The following is a 20,371-nucleotide window of genomic DNA, read 5'->3' on the forward strand; positions in this document are numbered from 1 at the left end:
GACGCATGTAAAAAAAAAATGTGCTGTATAAACAAAATGGAGCTTTACTCCAGTATAAAAATGAATGAAGTCATGTCATTTGCAGATAAACGGATGAAACTGGGTTACATCGTGCTAAGTTAAATAAGGAAGACTCAGATAGTCGAGGACATGTTTTATTTCATATTTGGAAGCTAGCATGGAAAGTGGGAGAGTAAAAGAAACCTCATTAAAATAGAAGGAGACCAGAGTAGAGGGGATGGGTTAGGTAGAGGGAGGAGAAGAGTAAGGGAAGGTTTGGGAGGAAGAAATGCAAGAAATTACACTTTGTACAGGTGAACCATATCACAATTAAGTCCAGTATCATATATGATTATGATTCACCAAGAGAAACATTTTTAAAATCCAATGCATGATCAATTTATGCTATAAACATGTATGAATATGCCACAAGGATACCAAATATTCAGTATAATTTACTAGATACCAATTAAGAAAGAAATGACATATGTTTTAGGAGATAGGTTTTCATCCTAACATTGTATAATATATTCATTTATACAAACATCTCTTGTTATCTTATTTTTTGGACAATTTTTGTATTCATTTATTAAAATTTTTACTTTTAATACTGTAATAACCAGCTTGATCCCTCCAGGCAGTTTAATTGCTTCTTCCCTAGCAAAGCAGAATAGGGAGCTATAGATGGTCTCATGGGGAAAATCTCCAGAGATCTTCCAAGTCTCTATAATCCTCTCCTGGTATCCATGTATTGCTCTCTGTAATCCCAAAGTGACTCAGAATCACGTTCTTTTAGAAGGAGTACACTCCATGCAAGGCTCCATTGGCCCTTGTTTATTCACCTACATGCCAGTCATTGCTAGTGCAGACAGGCTCTCTCACCTGGAGATTTGCTGTGAGTCTTCATCCTGGTCAGAAAAAACGCCAACACATAAAAACCACATAGGCTGACTTTCAAATAATAACCTCTTCACTAGACATTCCACAGACCTCCTTTATCTGTTATGTACATCATTTCTGAATGATCTGTGAATTTGGGGAGAGAAGTGATCTTGTCACGTTTATTTCACAAATAAGGAAGAAACAAGCGACTCCTCCATGAAACAGAAAGAATGCAGGGAGGATCTGGAACTTGATCTGTGTTAAAGTCCTTTCCTCCATTTTTCCCTCTCTTACAGGATGTGGAAGCTTCAGACCCCCACCTGAGTGAGAACTGCTCTCTTGGAACTTATGCTGTACTTTTGGCTGAGTTTATGCCTTCACACTGAGTCTTCTGGTTGACTTTTTCTCCTGCAGCAAACGGGTAAGCCTCTGTATTCCAAAAGCATCGCCAGTGAAAAGTGTGATTCATGCAACAGTCGTGGGGCAGCTATGCTTACTTAGAGTTATTTGAAAAGAGAATGAGAGATTTTTGACATCTCTCTGAGAAACTGAGGTGAATCAGGGGTTTAATGTCAAACCTTCCATCATAGGTGATTTTGTGTTACTCATGACACATTGTACTTATTTCTCCAAAAATCGGCACACAAAATGAGATACATAACGTTCTTACTGAATAACTGGTGATTTTGTCTTGTTCACTACATATTTACTTCTCATTTGAGGTCAACGAACAGACGAAAATCAGAAAGAGTGAAATGATCCTGCTTTAAACTAGAGAATGTGCCTCAATGAACAAACAAGCTCTAACCTGAACATTAAATGTTTCCACATAATCTCAGGCTTATTTTTACTAGCAAACCTGCAGTTGTCATGAATGACATGACTCAAAGTATGCATTTATTATTAGATCCAGGATAGCTTTCAATCTCGTATTTTGACAAAAGGGAGATCCTGGGGGATGAGATTGATCAATGGCATAATGAAACCACTATTGTGTCATAATTACAAGTCACTGTAAAACATAATCTTGTACTTTGAGTAATTTCTATACTAGCAATAAAATTTTAGAGCTCAACCATAAATTTAGTTCGTGACTTAGTAATTATATTAACCCTACCTGCCATATGCGTGCGTGTACACACACACACACACACACACACACACACAAATATATAAAACCCTTATCATTGGTTTTGGACCATACTACATGTTAAAATTGATCATGTATGTTAAGATAGACCAACCTCATGTCCTCATAAAATGAAGTTGTCAAAGGCTTTGTCAAAATAGGTAGGGAATAATAGTATTGGACAGATATGCTTTCAAAGAATTCATATCAATTAAAAAATACTTAAATACTGTTACAATACAAGAAAATCTTAAAATAATATGTTTTATAGGGTGGAACTTGCCTCCAAAAGAGATCTGTGAGCTGAAGACAGCCTTACACAGAGAAGTTCATCCCTTGTTCCCTGTGTCTTGGACACCTGGTTCCAGTAAAGACAGAAAGAATGATTTTTTTTTTTTTAAGGTAGAATGGCCTTTTCACACAATTTAAATTACTAGTTTATAAGGAAAAATTTTTAAGTAGCTGACATGGAATTTTTGGAGCAGTAATCATGTGCCTGAAGTGAGAACAGCCTGAGAAACACTGGAGAGCACAGAAGGTCTCACGGGCCCTTATGCAGGAAAAAGGCAAGAAGAGAAGCTTGGAGACTTCAGCTCACCCATAACAAGACCCTGCACGCCAGCATCCATCCACAAGATCAGGATAAAGACCATGATCCACTTCACCCCTCTCCAACCCTTAAGATTAAGGGATCAAAGACTGGGGGTGGGGAATAAGACAGGGATTTAGGGAAAGAAGAGAGAAACACAGATCCTAAGGGAGACACCTTCAAACCATTGAAACGCGGAATCGAGTCACTGAGATGCAGAAGACACAGTTGCAAACCTTGGCCCACGTCCTTGGCCCAGGCCCTTGTAAAATTAGAGAAACACACAAGTGCAAGAAAACTGGCAGGAGGTTGTAGCTCCACCGTGTATCCACCTCCAGCCCAGCCCCTGATACAGCCCTTCTCTAGATATTGAATCCCCAGGCCCAAGTCAGGGTTGCATCCTGCATTCACCCTTGAAAGTGCATCTATCTTCCTAAATAAATCTCTGTCTATGCCAAAATAAATAAATAAATAAAGACCAAGGTCCCATCCTACCTGAAACATAGCTAGCACTCACCAGGCTCTGCTTGCCTCACAACATATAACATCCATCACCCTTTACACCGTCTCTCGCGTAGTCCTTACAGCAATACCTAAAAATAGGTATTATCACTTCCATTTTGCAAATGGAAACATGAGCTTCAGGGAGTTAGGTTAGGAATAGTAACACCCAGGTGGTAAATGGTAGGTCTGATATGCATCTCTCCCAGGAACCTGAGTTCTGTGCTGCCCTATCAGATGACAGGCCCCCTCTCAGAACTGCTTCTGCAGGCCAAACATGCTCCCACCCAGCAGTTATCCCACCACTTCTTCTACACATAGATTTTGGCTTTGGTGATTCCAGAGGTAACTCTGCCAGGTACCGTGGTGCATACCTGTAATCCCCACAACTTGGGAGGCTGAGACAGGAACATCGCAAGGTTGAGGCCAGCCTCAGAAACTTAGGGAGGCCCTCAGCAACTTATTGAGACACTCTCTCAAAATTGAAAATTGTCTAAAAGGGGTAAGGAAGTAGATCAGTGGCAAAGTGGCCCTGGGTTAAATCCCCAGTAACAACAAAAACAAAAACTATCGGAAAGAGTTAAATTCTTCCTCCACCTAATCATAGTTGATGCTTGTAGCACATCACAGTCATCATACTCAACCTATGCAGGTGTGCTGAGGGTAATAAGCATGAGAGTGTTGGGAAAAGGTCACTATGCAATTTGGATCTTCTTAATTCATTGAGGACTCCAGTGAGAGTCAAATGTAGTGTGAATGAGATGAGATTTACATTTACATCTGATGGATCACTCACTGATTTCACTATGGAACATCAAACACTGAGATTGAAACAGAGTAGATGGAGGGGGTAATAGTAATTTCAATTAAATTTAATCTCTTTTATATTCATTTTAGACTATGAGATTTAGGAACCCTTTGATTTGGGTTAGAATTTCACATGGGTCCAGACCAAGTGATTGACAAATAACACTCACGTGAATACATATTAATGGCACTACCTCTCCTGTTTCATAATTCAAGCGAATGTAACACCAGTTAAACCCCTAGTAGTATTGAGAGGAAACAATGATGAACATCTAAAGTGTCTACAGCAGCCGTTGGCAGGTGAGCAACACGGATGTGTCAGCTGTCACAGAGTCATCCACACGAGCCATTTTCTCCTAGATTTTAAAATGCCAGGAATTATGAAGTTTAGTAGATAACCTATGAAGATTTCTCAGATCCAACAACGTGTACTCACTCTAAAATTAAAGCAGACATGTGTTTCTCGAGCCCATGCTTTTTCCAGGGAATCTTGAAGGACAAGTTATTGGAAGCATGAAAGAACACATCTTGTACTTAGACTCCCAGTTATAACTCAATCTCTTTGCCCTTCTCTTCCTTTTTCCTCATTGCCACCTAGCACCAAGAGACTCTCAGGTAACTGATGGAGAACAGGACAGAAGTGACAGAGTTCATCCTGCTGGGACTGACCAGTGACCCAGGTCTGCAGCTTCCCCTCTTTCTGACGTTCCTGCTCATCTACACCATCACTCTGGTTGGGAACCTGGGGATGATCCTGTCGATCCTCTTGGACTCCCGTCTCCACACTCCCATGTACTTCTTCCTTGGCAACCTGTCTCTGGTGGACTTCTGCTACTCTTCTGCCGTCACTCCTATGGTCATGGCGGGGCTCCTTCCAGGATACAAAGTTATTTCCTACAATGCTTGTGCTGCTCAGATGTTCTTTTTTGCCTTATGTGCCAATGTCGAAAACTACCTCCTGGCCTCGATGGCCTACGATCGCTCTGCAGCAGTGTGTCAGCCCCTGCACTACACCACCACCATGACAACCAGGGTGTGTGCACATCTCATCATAGGCTGCTATGTCTGTGGTCTCTTGAATGCCTCCATCTACAGTGGGAACACTTTCACTCTCACCTTCTGTAAGTCCATTGTGGTCCACCATTTTTTCTGTGATATTCCTGCAGTTGTGGCTCTCTCCTGTTCTGATAGACATCTACACGAGCTGGTTCTCATTTACGTAGCCAGCTTCAATATATTTTTTGCTCTCCTAGTTATCTTAATATCCTACGTATTTATCTTTAGTGCCATCCTTAAGATGGGCTCAGCTGCAGGGTACCGGAAGGCTATCTCCACCTGTGCCTCCCACTTCACTGCTGTCTCCATTTTCTATGGCACTGCGGCCTACATGTACTTACAGCCCAGCTCCAGCCACTCCATGGACACTGACAAAGTTGCCTCTGTGTTCTACACCATGATCATCCCCATGCTGAACCCTGTGGTCTACAGCCTGAGGAACAAGGAGGTCAAGAGTGCATTCTCAAAGATTTTTTTGGAGGCAAAATAATTTTTGTAAATTTGATTTTAACCCTTTTGAGATTCACAATGCCTGTTCATTGTGAATTCATCCCCGTTATTTCTTACCCATATAATGAATCATATTTTAAACTCACACTGAATTCAACTTCTTAAAGTGATACCTTTGCCTTTGAAAAAATATGTCACCTGGAAAAAGGAAATGTAATGTCCATAATCCTAATACCTGGATGGCAATTTTGATTTTTATGAATTAAAAATGCATGGAATATAATTTGTTCCACTTCTTTCCCTGGAAACACTTTTTTCCTTCTCCAAGGGGATAAACTCACTTTGCAGTGGTATTCCTGTTGTTCAAATTCCTAACATCACAACATGTTGGAAGTGCCTCCTCATCCTTTGTCATCTCCATGGACCATCTCAACACTCACCTGCTCTGTCTTTATTTACTGGTTTCTTATTTATCTTACACAACTAGAATATAAATTCTATGAGAACAGGGAATTTATCTCTTCTGTTCAAATGTGATCATCTCTGTCTGAAGAAATGTCCATTTATAGTTGATTCTCAATGAATATTTGTTAAATAAATGAATAAAATAATTAGACTTTAAGTTCAGTTGTACCAACACGTTGATCACATCCTGCAACTTTTTGAAATTTTGATACCTCATCTATCATTACATATTTTGTACAAAATACCATGGGTTTATAAAAATATTTTAGACATTTTAAATCCATGTATCATAGAACCAAGTTGTAAACAAAAAATACAAAATACTTATATTTTCTTTATTTACATAATTACCTTCATAAACTATTTCTTTTTCAATATTAAAGTAACATTTAACTCATTATAAATTCACTTTAACTATTACCCAACCAATCCTCATGTATTTATGCTGTACAATGTGATGGTCATAAGGCTTTTAGTTACTATCTGGAAAATTTAAATTTTAGGATGGGAGGATTTTGTACCATTTCCTGTAGGGCAGATCTATGAGTGATTGACTCTCAAATTTTATTTACCTTAGAAACTCTATTTTGGCTATCATTCTTGAGGAAAAGCTTCCTTAGAATAGACTGATTGGTCAGGTCTTAGATTTTTTTTTCAAGAATCTTAAATATGCCATCTCACTTCTGCCCTTCAGGATTTCTGATGAGAAATTCTATAATCAGTTTCTGTTTCTTTTTATATCTATTTGTTGTCATTAATAACTAGATATTTAAAATATTATATTGTGTTAACTCTGAAAATGAATTCTTCACACTTTCCAAAAAAATTTTGTTGTTGCTTGCTCAGGATATAGTTCTGTATTTAGTGGGTTTCTTAAAGTGTTCATCATTTGTGGTTTGATGTCTATATTCCCTTCCTTTGTGTCACCTGGCAGTTCATAAAGATTTCTTTCTTTCTTTAAATTTTGAGACAAATGTTTAACACTATTTAATCTAACAATAAGTACACATGGTGTGCCTCTCCATATTTTGGACTTCAAAAATATTTACCTCATCAGTTATATAGTTACTGTCAGTATTTTGTCAACTTACAAAAAGTGCTTACAGATTTTTTTATTTATTTACGTTTTTATTTTTTGCAGACTGTGTTTTGATCATTGTACACAAATCAGGTACATTATTTCATTTCTATGGTTGTGCACCATGTAGGTTCATACCATTGTGTAATCATACATGTACATAGGGTAATGATGTCTGAGTCACTCCACCATTTTTCATACCTGCCTCCCTCTCATTTCCTTCTACATAATCTAAAGTTCTTCCATTCTTCTCTCACTACCCACCCCCATTATATATTATCATTCACTTATCAGGGGAAACATTCAGTCTTTGTTCTTTTGGGATTGGCTTATTTCACTTAGCATGATATTCTGCAATTCCATACATGTATTTGCAAATGTCATAAAATTATTCTTCTTTATGGTTGAATAATATTCCATTGTGTATTAAACAACATCTGAAGTTCAGCATTGAACTTATTTTTAGGCAACTGTTCAGAGTTCTAACGAAGTTGATTTTCACATGTTTTACGTTCTTTCTCAGTCTGTTAACTTTCTTCACAGGTCTGTTTCTGTGAAGTAACAGACTTTCAATTATCCTAATCTCCCACTTTTCCTGCCTCTCTCTTACCAGGATTCACAAACAGTCCAATAAATAACACAGATTAAGATATCTTTTTTCTATCCTAAATTCAATTACAACTGCAAAGCCATAGTCATAGAGGTTGATATTTACAGATATCAGATATTCGATTAGGGGAACATTATCTAACCTCTACAAGGTTTGTGTCTCACTTATGATATCTTATGCCAGTTTATGTCCATGACAGAGGTTGTGTGAGTAAATGGGGGGCTCTCTCAGTGGGCATCACTCAGAGAAGCCTGCGATGAAGGTATGCATCCTCATCTGTAGCTGCACCTGCTGGAGCAGTAAGCCTGCTGAGTCTCAGGGCTGGAGAAAGACAACAGAATATTGCGTAAGCCTCAATCTGCATATGAATGATGCTAAGAATAATAATGATGATAATAACACTCTTTTCACGATCCATTATCTAGAACTATTACGTATTCTGCCTACGTAAACAGGGGCAAGGCTATCTGAACACAAGTTAATTATTTCAGTACCACGTAGTTACCCACGCTGTATCAAATTATGTCAGTATCCAACATTAATATTTAACACATCAAATCCCAGATGAACGGTAGAAACTTTCTTGTATTTTCTATATGTACTTCTAAAATGTTATTAAAAATCCTATGAGGATGACAAGACATTATTATTTTCTTTGTTACTACAAGGAAGTTGAAGTTAGCAGTGGTTATACCTCTTAACTGAATTTGAGGTGAAGCAACTGACATGTACAGAACAAATATTCAACCACAACACTTGCCTCTACTGAGAGAGGTGCAAAATATTGGGAAAACACCGATATTTTCAGGCATCAAGCAGAGTCCACCATCTGAGGGGCAGAAACTCGGTTTTAACCTGCACCAGCAGTAGAGGTAGAAAGGACTTCTCACCGCTAGGTGTTGCAGGTCCTAGCAACTGTGATATTTGAGAATAACCCAGCTTACTGTATGCCTAGGTGGACGATGGACTGCCCAAACTACCCCTGCCTCAGACTGCGAGGGGTGAAGAAAGACCCCGTTCACCAGGAATGGATCAGGATTTTGCCCTGGAATTTAGTGCTGGACTGGTAAATGCTACAACTGGATATAAGAGGAAGATCGTTTTCCCAGGTCTGGCTGTGCAGCGCATCTGGAATAGCTCTAACACCAGGAGAGGACACATGGCCCTGATCCAACAGACCAGTACTCTTCAGCCCCCCTGGTTGAAATAGTCGTGGGTCACAAACCCAACTCAGCAATGAGTAACTACGGCTTGGTGGACCTCGGGTCTTTCCCAGCGTGGTTGGTCTTGGCAGGCTGTGGCATTAGCATGTACACACAACTGCAGCTTCTGTGACCACCAGCATGGAACAGGAGCCTGGGGCTGCCCATTCATGATGGCTCTTTCCAGAACCAGCCTCCACCACGCAGAAACTGAGGACAGGCTAACAACTGTGACTCCAGGTCTGGGCCTGATCAGCCTCCATCAGATGTCTTGGGCATGGACTGTGCTTTCTAGTACTTGTCTGGGTCATGCTGAGCCAAGATGAAGAGTGGGTTATACAAACCCCTGCTGGGGCTGCCTTATAGTGCTGAAACTGACGGTACACCTGCAGCAGTCTCCTGGCAGACTTGACCTGCCTGCCAGTCAGTCTTAAAAGAGCCGAAGTGGCTATAACTTCAGAGAACTAGGCAGCCTGCTTTAACCTCTAAGAAGAAAGGCACAAATGACTTCATACTACAAAGATAGGAATTATTGTCCAATCACTGTCCATTCAAAATGTACACCATGTACACCAGCAAGCAGTTAGAGGTTTGAGGAAATCATGATCTCACCTAACATTGGAACTAAAATGACAGAAACTAACCAAATGTTGATCAGCAGAGAAGAAACCTCAGGTAAGTAATTCTAAAAATTTGTTTTAAGGAAACTCAGTGTTCTGAAGAAAACATAGCAACATGATTCAATGCTCTACAGGAGAAATGTAAAGAAGAGATGCAGGCAATTTCTTAAATTCAAACAGACGTTCGTGAACTTAAAAATACACTGAGTGTAAATGGAAACACAGTAGAAGGCACCAAGAGCAGGATAAATAAAACAAAAGAAAGAATTCGTGAAATGCAGAGTCAGAAGAGAAGAAGAAAAAAACAATTGATAAGAGTGAATGAAATTTACAGGAACTTTGGGACAGTACTGAAACAGGAAATACTTGGGTTATCAGGGTTCAAGTGGGTCTAGAAGATGCAAAGATGTGGAACAATTATTTAAAGGAATTACAACAGCAAACTTCCAAAACCTAGAGAAGGATGCAAATATCCAGGTACAGGAAGTTCAAAGTCACTTCAGTTCAACCAGGTCTCCCCAAGAACATCTCATAATCAAAAGGTGAAAGATAAAAAGAAATTTCTCAAAGCTGCAGGAGAAAAGAAACATAATAAAAAGGAATGTTCAAATTTGCTGACAGCACACTTCCGAGCAGAGATCCCTACAGGTTAGGAGAAAGGGGCAAGATATTTTCACAGTACTCAGAGAAAAACAGTGCCATGTGAAAGTTATCCTTTAAAAATGAAGAAAAGCAAAGGTATACCCAGACGAAGGAAAGCAGGGGGAATACATCTCTACCAGACACGTCCTACCAGAACTGCTGAAAGGGTGTTCTTCAAAGTGATGGAAAAGACCTTAGTGGAGAAGCCATGAATATGCCACTCACTGGCATGAGTGATCTACAAACAACGTCCAAATGCGCCAGCGTTGCAGCTGTTTCAGAAACATCCGTGTCTGTGTCATGGAGACTGACATACAAAAATAATCAAAGAAGACTAAGTAAGTTGATCTGTAACAGGCACTAGAGAAAGACATAGAATGTGATATTAACCATTTGAAATGGGAGGGAATGGAATGCGACTGTGGAGCTTTCTTATTGTGGGGCACAACTTGAGAACAGACCAATCACCACTGACAAGTCCAAATTTGAGAGTCTTTATTAAGCAGGTCGGCTGACTGTTTCACACAATGCCCCAAAAATGGCCACTGGGAGAACAGCCCAACCATAGGGTTGCAGGGTTCCTATACCAAAAATCACATCAATCATATGTGTCCGTTGCTATGATTCGAAATTACAAACTAACATCATGAAATCAGCAGAAGGGGACTTGGGTCGAAACGACCCTTACCTGGGTTCAAACTAAAGAATGGTTACTAACATCCACACAATCATTCTTTACATTACCATTTATGTGATGCATTGTTTAGGAGCAATAGGAATCAAAAGAACAATTTTTTATCACATAAGAATTGCCATTTTGTATTGCTAAACATGTCATGTTAAGTAACTGATGACGGGTACAGAGGTGGAATGTTCGCATGGGAGAAGCTCATTTCCTACATAACATGGAGTCTCAAAGCAAAATGGAGTCTGTTCTGTCATTACCCAGACAGCCTGGCCTGTAACATTTCCATGGAGCCAAACCTGTCAGCCTGTCACATTATCAGCATATTTATTGCACTGTTTCTTTTCTTACCTTTACAATCATGTTAAGTGCTGTGGTTGTGGGAACAAAAACGTGTTTCAATCAAAAGATACATTTTGTCAGACTTTCAGTAACCATAAAGGAAAACCTATAATATACAAACTAAAAATAACACACAAGAAATCAAAAATGACTACCAGAGAAAATTACTTAACCACAAAGAGAGGATAAGAGAAGGAAATAAAGAAAAGACTTACGATAAAAGTAGAAAACAATTTGCAAGGTGGATGAATTAGACTATACTATCAAAAATTACCTTGAATACAATAGATTAAATTCTATAATTAAAATTCATGGAATGAGGAGTGGATAAAAAAACAAGACCCAACTGCATATTACTTGGAAAAAACGCACTTTGACTCTGAGCATACGTACAGACTGACAGTGAAAGGATAAAATAAGGTACCATGCAAGTAGAACTGCAAATGTCAGATTAAACGACTTTAAATACAAAGAGTATAAAGGCAGAAGTATAGGTTATCTATATTATGATAAAGGGATCGATTCAGTAAGAGGGAATAACAGTTCTAAACATGTATGCATACAATACTGGAGCACACAGATTTATAAAGCAAATGTACATTCAAATGTAGAGAAAAGATTACAATATAACACAACTAGCAGACTTTGATATCCTACTTTTCATCATTGGACCTCAAAAAAAAAAAAAAAATCAACAAAGAAAGAGCATGACGAAATATCACCTAGATGAAATGGACCAAACAGATATCTACAGAACATTCCATCCAACAATGGCATCTGATAGCTACGGAATACACATTATTCTCATCAGCACATAGAGCATTCTTCAGGATAGAGCCTATGATGGGCCACAAAAAAAGTATTCACATTGTTTTAATTGACAACATATTAAATTCCCTCTTTGACCACAATACAATGAAACTGGAAATAAGAAGTAAAACGTTGAAACCTATATAATACTTGGGAATTTAAAAATCTACTTTTGAGTAACCAATAAATAGATTTTAAGAACTTATTGAAACCAAGGAACATGAAGACTCCACATTTCAAAATCCTATGAGATACAGCTAAATCTGTATTGAGGGAAGTTCATAGAAATAAAGAACAAACACACATGTTCATGAAGAAACAATCACTGTATATCAAGGACCTAGAAAAACAAGAACAAATCAAACCAAAAAGATGAAAAAAAAAAAAAAAGAAAGAACAAAGATAAAAGCAGAAATAAAGAAAGAGTGACTAAAATCACAGTACAAAGAAACAGGAAAAAAAGAGATGGCTTTTTACAAAGAATGAGAGATCACTGTCTAGAAAAATGAACAAAAAGAGAAAGAGAATTCAAATAAATGAAATCGCAGTTAAGAAGAGAGACATTGCAACTGACACCACAGAAATTAAAAGGATCTTTAGAGATGATTTTTGCAAGTAAATGTGAAACTCTCAAAAAACTAAAGGACCGATGATCTCGCTGATAAGCAGATGAGGACATATAATGGGGGGTGGAAGGGGTTAGCGTTAGGGTTAGGGTTAGGTTTAGGGTTAGGGATAAGGAGGTTGGTAAGAATGGAGGGAGGAAGGACTGCATAGAGGGAAAAGAGAGGTGGGAAGGGTGGGGGGAGGGAAAAAATAACAGAATGTATCAAACAACATTACCCTAGTAAATTTATGATTACACAAATGGTATGCCTTGACTCCATGTACAAATAGAGAAACAGCATGTATCCCATTTGTTTACAATAAAAAATAATCTAGAAAAAAAATGAACACATTCGTAGACATATAAAATCATGAAGAAAGAGAAAGTTAGGTGCATCTAACAATATTGAATCAGTTATAAAACCTCTCCCACCAAAGGAAAACCCCAGACCAGCTGTCTTCAGAGTTGAGATATAGCAAATATATAAAAAGAACTAATACAAATTCTCCTTAAGTTATTATGAATAAAAGAATCTTATTTCAAACATACTCTATGTGTTCAACATTATCCTGATACCAAAACCACATAAGGATACAGCTAAAAAAGAAAACAAGAAGTCAATAACCTTGATGAGTATAGATGCAAATGCTTCAAAACACCAGCAAACTAAAGCCAAAAGCATAATAAGGTGTTTCACTGTGATCACGTAGGATTCAGCTCAGGGATGTGAAGACTGCTCACAATAGTCAAATCAACAACTATGATGCACTACACCAACAGCTTGAAGGACCAAAAACATATGATCATCTCAATAGATACAGAAAGGAGACTTGTTAAAATTTAACAGTCCTTCACATTAAAAAATACCCAACCAACTAGGTATAGAAGGAACACACACCTCAAAATAGTAAAGACCATTTCAATAAACCAGTAGTTCACATCATACTGAATAGGGAAATGCTTAAAGCTTTCTCTCTGAACTCTAGAACAAGGCAAAGATACAAATCTTCACCACTTTTATTCAACATGGTATTGGAGGTACTAGCCAGAGGAATTAGGAGAGAGAGAAGTAAAGGCATCCGTACTGACATGAAGATTGGCATTCATAAACTATTCAAACCAACAAATGAATTCAGCAAAGTTGCAGGACACCAAATGATCACAGAAAAATCAGAAACACAGCTATATGCCCATATTGAATTATCTGAAATAGGAATTAAAAAATAAGCCCAATTATAATACCTACAAAAATATCAAGGAATACATTTAAGAAAAGTGAAAGATTTCTATACGAAAAATATGAAGTTTTCTTGAAAAAGAAAAGACTACAAGAAAATGGGAAAACATCCCATGTTCACAGTTTGAAAGACTCAATGTTGTTGAAATATTTGTATTACACAAAGCAATCCACAGGATCAATGCAATCTCTACCCAAAGCCGTATTAAGAAAGAGAATCAAAGGGCAGGATGTATTAATCTGAGTTCAATTTGTACTGAAAAGCTGTGACATTCAAAAGAGTGTGGCATAAATGCAGACATACAGACCAAGGGAACAAAATCAAGAGCCTAGAAGAAAACCCACACATCTACTACCAACTGATTTTTTGACAGAAGTACTAAGAAATTTCAGAGAAATGACAGTCTTTTCAATATCTGGTGCTGTGAAACTTGGATATATATGTGTGTGCAGAATCATGAAACCAGACTTCTCTCTTCATTTCTAAAAATAACTCAAAGTGTATTAGTGACTGATATGCAAACCTTAAAAAAAAAAAAAAAAAAATACCACAAAAAAACAGGGTAAATAGTTTGGGACACTGGAATGCACAGAGATGTTTTTGGAGAACACTCCCAAAGCACAAGAAACAAAATGAAAAATAATCAAATGGTTTTACAGCAAATGAAAAAAACTTCTGCACATCAAAGGAAATAATCAAGAGAGAAAAAGGACAATTTGTTCAATGAAAGAAAATATTTGCTCTAATTAGTTGTACATGCCAGTAGAATGCATGTATACATTTCGATAAATCTTAAATAAAGGGAGTGCAATTTCTCATTTTTCTGATTGTACATGTTGTAGGATTTTTATGTTTTTCATTATCAGTTAAAAATCTAATTTTAAAAGGATAATAACCAGATTGATCCCGCCAGGCCATTTAATTGCTTCTTCTCTAGCAAAAGAGCTGTAGATGGTCTCACAGGGAAAAACTCCAGAGACCTCCACGTCTGTATAATGCTTGCCAGGTACCATGGATTAGCCCATCTAACCATACCCCACTGGGTAATATTCATTCTTCTGAATGATGATAATTTTTGTGAACACTGGCCTTTTACTCACTTGAGAATTTCTATGAGTCTTCAACCTTGGTCAGGGAGCACACTCAAACATAAAAATTGCATTGATTTTTAAATGGAAATGTCTTCACTACCTCTTTTACACACCTCTGTTATCTGTTATTTACAGAAACAATCTGTGAATTGTGAGAATGAAGTAATCTTATTGTGCTTATTTTACAAATGGAAAGAAACTGTGACTCTTTCATGAAACAGAAATAATTCCTTGAAGATTCAAAACACATTTCATGGTGATGTTTTGTTTCCTAATTTTCCTGCCTTGGAGAATTTGGAAAATTTTGACCACTACCTTTGAGAGAACTCTGCTAACAGAATTTATGCAGTACGCCATGACGGATTTCACGATTTCAGACTGACTATGCTGGACTAATTCCTTTTCCGCTCCTCAGCACACTGGTAAGCTTTTGTATTCCATAAAGATTGCTAGAAAAAAGTGTAATTCATTCAAAAGTTATTTGGCAGGGGTACATATGCTTACTGAGAGTCGACTTAAAAGGAAAAAGGAAGTTCACAATATTTTTCTGAAACGTTTGTGTGAATTTGAAGCACACATGTCAAAACTTCATTCTTATGACACATCATGCTATTTCCCCAAATATCTGCACACAAAATGAGACACATGCTGATCTGATTGATTAGCTGGTAATTTTGTCTTGTTCACAATCTATTATGTCTCATTGGAGGTAAACAAACAAAGAAACAAAAGCAGACACAAGAATCCTTGGGAAGTGAAGTGATCCTTACTTTTTTTGGTTTCGTGTGTGTATGTGTGTGTATGTAATGCTGGGGACCAAACCCAGGGCCATGCATATGGTATGCAAGTGCTCTACCACTGAGCAAAATGCTCACCTCTAAATGATCCTTCTTTAAACTACAAAGGGGTACTCAATGAAGTAACAAGCTATTGCATATTAACCTTCTCCACATGTTAGGCTTGTTATTACTAGCATGTCTACATAAGCTGACAGTGAAGAACCTAAAAACACATATTTTTATTAGATTGAATGTGGATTTGAATCTTGAATTTTGAGGGTCTTTTTATACTGCCTGTATAATTTAGGGTATCGGAAATTGCTCAAATCCTAAATTTAGTAAATGACAAATTATGAGTGCTCAAATCATAAATGTACTTAATAACATAGTAAGAAGCATAACCCTAACTGCCATACACATCCACTCAGACACACACCTGCATGGACATATGAAGCCCTGATCATTTGTTGTGGAACATAGTACATGCTCACAGAGGTCATGCCTGTTAAGTGAAACCCCCTTAATGTCTTCATAGGGCAGGGTCATAAAATGAAGTTGCCGAAGACTTAGGAAAAATAAGTAGGGGATTGTAGTGAGGATTGCGATATGCTTCCAAAGAATTTAGTTCAAGAAACAGTACGTAAGTCCTGATACTACACAATGAAAGAGTCAAATAATGTGGAAATTGCCACCAAAAGAGATCTATGGGCTAAAGACAGCCCCTAAACTGGGAATGTTCAAACTTTGGTCTCTGGGACTTGACTATGGGATGACAGTAATGACAGAAAGAAAGATTCAAAAGTGGACAGGACTCTTTTAAACCCAGACTAACATATGGGTGTCAGAAAACGAATTTTTAAAAAGAACTCACAAGGAAGTTTGGAGACTTCAAATTCAACCACAATGGAGAGTCTGCTTGTCAGTATCCACCTTGGTCCATCGAAAATGAAGAACGGTGTCCTATCCTAATATCATGACTCCGAACTCTTCAGGCTGTGCTCAACAACCAGAATTTTACTGTATATATATATATATATATATATATATATATATATATATATATATATATATATATATTTTTTTTATGTAACATTTCAATAATATCTCAAAATGGGTTTTATCAGTGTCTTCAATTTGCTGATGGAGACTGATGTTCAGAGGAGTTAGGTTAGGAACAGTGATACCCAGGTGGTAAAAGGTAGGTCTGATATGCATCTCTCCCAGGAACCTGAGCTCTGCGTCTGCTCTATCAGATGATAGGCCCCCTCTCAGAACTGCTTCTGCAGGCTGAACATGCTCCCACCCAGCACGTTCACACCATATCTTCTCACACAGACATGTACTACAGTGATTCAAGAGTTAAATGCTCACCCCAACCAAAAATTATGTTTTAAGCACATCATAATCAACAGGCACAGATTTGCAGGAGATAAACATGAGAGTGTTGGGAAAAGTTAATGCATTTCAGATCTTGTCCATTCATTAGGACACTCTAGTGGTTGAAATAGGATCATCTCACTCTTCTGCATTTTTGTTTATTTACCTCCAATGGGAAGCAAATACATAGTGAGCAAGATGCAATCACCACCAAATCACTCACTCAGTTAGTTCATCACAGATATCCCAATCACTGAGGATGAACCAGAACAGACAAAGAATACTAGTAATTTCAGTTAAATTCAATTTTATTAAAGTTCAGTTTTGACCATCAGACTTTGAAACCAGTCAGCTTGAGTTAAATGTTCACATAGGTCTAGAGCCAAGAATGAAAAATAACACTTGCATGAATATGTTTAATTGCTCTATCTCTTGTGTTCCAAATTTAAGCAAATGCAATAACCAATTTACTTCTTATTGTTGGTGAAAGGAAACAATGATTAATATCTAAATTGTCTATCATGGTTCATGGAAGGTACTCAACATGGAAATATCATGGAAGAAATGCATATCCAGCATTTACTGAGACGAGAAGTCATTGTTAGATAGATTCATCTGCGTAAGTCATTTTGATCAAGGTATCAAATGGTTACATCTCAGTCAATAAATGCATAAAATTTTTAAACTGGATAGACACTCCTTTAAGATTCTTCAGATCATAGAGTGTGTAATCCTGTATATAATCAATGCATCAGTTTGTCATTGAAGCTCATACTTTCTTTGGACAATCTCAAAATGCTAGTCCTGGAAATAATAAAAGAATACATCTTGTTCTCTCCCATATCAATTCAATAACATTATCATTCACCCTCCTTCTGACTTTTTAAAAATGATACCTAATATCTAGTGATTCTCAGACAACACTGATGGAGAACAGAACAGAAGTAACACAGTTCATCCTGCTGGGACTGACCAGTGACCCAGGTCTGCAGCTTCCCCTCTTTCTAACATTCCTGCTCATCTACACCATCACTCTGGTTGGGAATCTGGGGATGATCCTGTTGATTGTCTTGGACTCCCATCTCCACACTCCCATGTACTTTTTCCTTGGCAACCTGTCTCTGGTGGACTTCTGCTACTCTTCAACTGTCACTCCCACAGTCATGGCTGGACTCCTCCCAGGACATAAGGTCATCTCCTACAATGCTTGTGTTACTCAGATGTACTTTTTTGGAGTCTTTGCTACTGTGGAGAATTACCTCCTGAGCTCAATGGCCTATGATCGCTATGTAGCAGTGTGTAAGTCCCTGCACTACACCACCACCATGACGACAAGAGTGTGTGTGTATCTGGTCATAGGCTGCTATGCCTGTGGTTTCCTCAATGCCTCCATCTACGCTGGGAACATGTTCAGTCTCACCTACTGCAAATCCAATGAGGTCCATCATTTTTTCTGTGATATTCCAGCTGTCTTGGCAGTCTCTTGTTCTGAAAGACATGTTAATGAGCTGATTCTTATTTATGTAGCCAGCTTCAATATCTTTTTTGCTGTCCTAGTTATATTGATATCTTACATGTGCATTTTGATTACCATCTTAAAGATGCACTCAAGTGCAGGATATTGGAAGGCTCTGTCCACCTGTGCCTCCCACTTCTCTGTTGTCTCTGTCTTCTATGGGACTGCTCTTTTCATGTACTTACAGCCCAGTTCCAGCCACTCCATGAACACAGACAAAATTGCATCTGTGTTCTACACTATGGTCATCCCCATGCTGAACCCTATGGTCTACAGCCTGAGGAACAAGGAGGTCAAGAGTACTTTCACAAAGATTGTTTTGGGGACAATATAATCTTTGTAATTTTGACCTTAACCATGCAATCAGCCATACTTAAAACCCATACTGAATTCAAGTTCTTAAAATGATACCTTAACTCTGCAAATGTCTGCTGCCTGGGAAAAAGGAAACTTTAGGCCCAGAATCATTATACCTCGATGACAATGTCTGTGATATTTGGAGGCTTGCTTGTCAAATATTTTTTTAAATATAAATATACTCAATTATTTTCATGCAACATTTTTCTACCCCATCAATGCAAACGTTTATAAAGCAAGTGCATAAAGAAGCCCCTAAACAGAAGCCAGGTGGTCTGTGAGGACATGTGCATGAAGCTGTGGCAAATTTACCAGAACTGACCATAACATGGTCTTCAGTTGTCTGGACTAAGGGATAGCAAGACAGATAGTAAAAGATTTTTCTGTGTGTGTCTGTGAGGACGTGTCCAAAAAGAGACTACTTTTGAGAATCAGTACACTTAGTAAAGGTCTTCCCTCATTCATTTATGTGACCATGATCATCCAATCTACTGAAGACTCAACTAAGTAGAAGATAAAGGTGTGGAAATGGGGAATGGGCAAGTTCTGATTATTCTCTCTCTCTCTCTCTCTCTCTCTATCTATCTATCTCTCTCTCTCTCTCCCTCCTTTCTTTCTCTCATTCACTTTTAGTGAGACTTTTCTCTGCTCTTACTCTGGGGTTTTATAGCTTATAGCTATAGCTTCTCAGGCCTTCAGCCTCCTTATACCAGTCACACCTCGGTCCCTGTTCCTCAGGTATTTGAACTCAGAGTGAACTGTACTACCAGCATTCCTGGACCTCCAATTTGCAGATAGGACATCAAGGGTCTTAGATTCTGCATTAAATGAGCCCATACCCACAACAAATATCTTCTTTGTACATATCCTATTGCTCCTGTTTCGCAGTGGGACCCTAATGGACTAGTGTTAAGAATTATAACTTCCATGTTTAATTTTGTATATTGACTGGCAGATTCAACACTCACTAGTGACTCCAGAAAGGTAATACTCTTTTAGAGCCTACCATCCCGAGTCTTTGCATAAGAGCCATTGTGGCCACTCCCAAGACTGCTTTGTTAATTAGCTATTGGGATACTAGCAGAGACAACTTAGGGCAGATTGGTATCCATAGAATGAATTATACTATGCATTTGATTACTTATTTCCCACAATTTGGGTTATGCTTTGGTGAGCATTGACAATGGACCCAATACATCCAGGTGTTTCATATATTCAAAAGATCTATCCACACACCTCTTCCACAGACTCCTTCCCATCCAGTTTTCAATCATTTTCCTCCTGTCTCCCTATGTGTATCCAAATATGGGAGTTGAAATATTACCATACAGCTGGCCATTTCTTCCAAGTAAAATGATCCACCAAGATCACTTCTTAGAGTTCTGTTCAGTGAGTACAAGTTCCTTCACACTGTCCTTAAGGTTTGTCCCTAACATGGTTTCACTGTTGCAGCTGTCCACCCATGGATGGTGTCCAAATATCATGAAAAACTGGTTGAAACCAGTTGCAAATCTTCCTTTCCCTGTAATCATAGAGAA

At 38.1% G+C, this 20,371-nt stretch overlaps 3 protein-coding genes across 3 annotated transcripts in view; 2 read left to right on the plus strand and 1 right to left on the minus strand.

The window, feature by feature from the left end:
- LOC306638408 (olfactory receptor 5B2-like) overlaps positions 1-20,371 on the minus strand; it is a gene marked incomplete at both ends in the record, with an annotated part of 301,086 nt that overhangs the window by 134,857 nt on the left and 145,858 nt on the right. The window lies entirely within an intron of this gene.
- Positions 4,521-5,454, plus strand: LOC306639243 (olfactory receptor 5B3-like; the record flags this gene model as incomplete). Its single annotated transcript, XM_079102638.1, has 1 exon — positions 4,521-5,454. The coding sequence occupies exon 1, from the start codon at positions 4,531-4,533 to the stop codon at positions 5,452-5,454; it is 924 nt and encodes a 307-aa protein (XP_078958764.1). The 5' UTR covers positions 4,521-4,530.
- LOC306638409 (olfactory receptor 5B3-like) lies at positions 17,887-18,810 on the plus strand (the record flags this gene model as incomplete). Its single annotated transcript, XM_079101702.1, has 1 exon — positions 17,887-18,810. One exon carries the CDS (start codon positions 17,887-17,889, stop codon positions 18,808-18,810), a length of 924 nt encoding a protein of 307 aa, XP_078957828.1.

Source organism: Sciurus vulgaris, assembly GCF_902686455.1.
Source record: "Sciurus vulgaris genome assembly, chromosome: 11".
In the NCBI taxonomy this organism is placed as follows: Eukaryota; Metazoa; Chordata; class Mammalia; order Rodentia; family Sciuridae; genus Sciurus; species Sciurus vulgaris.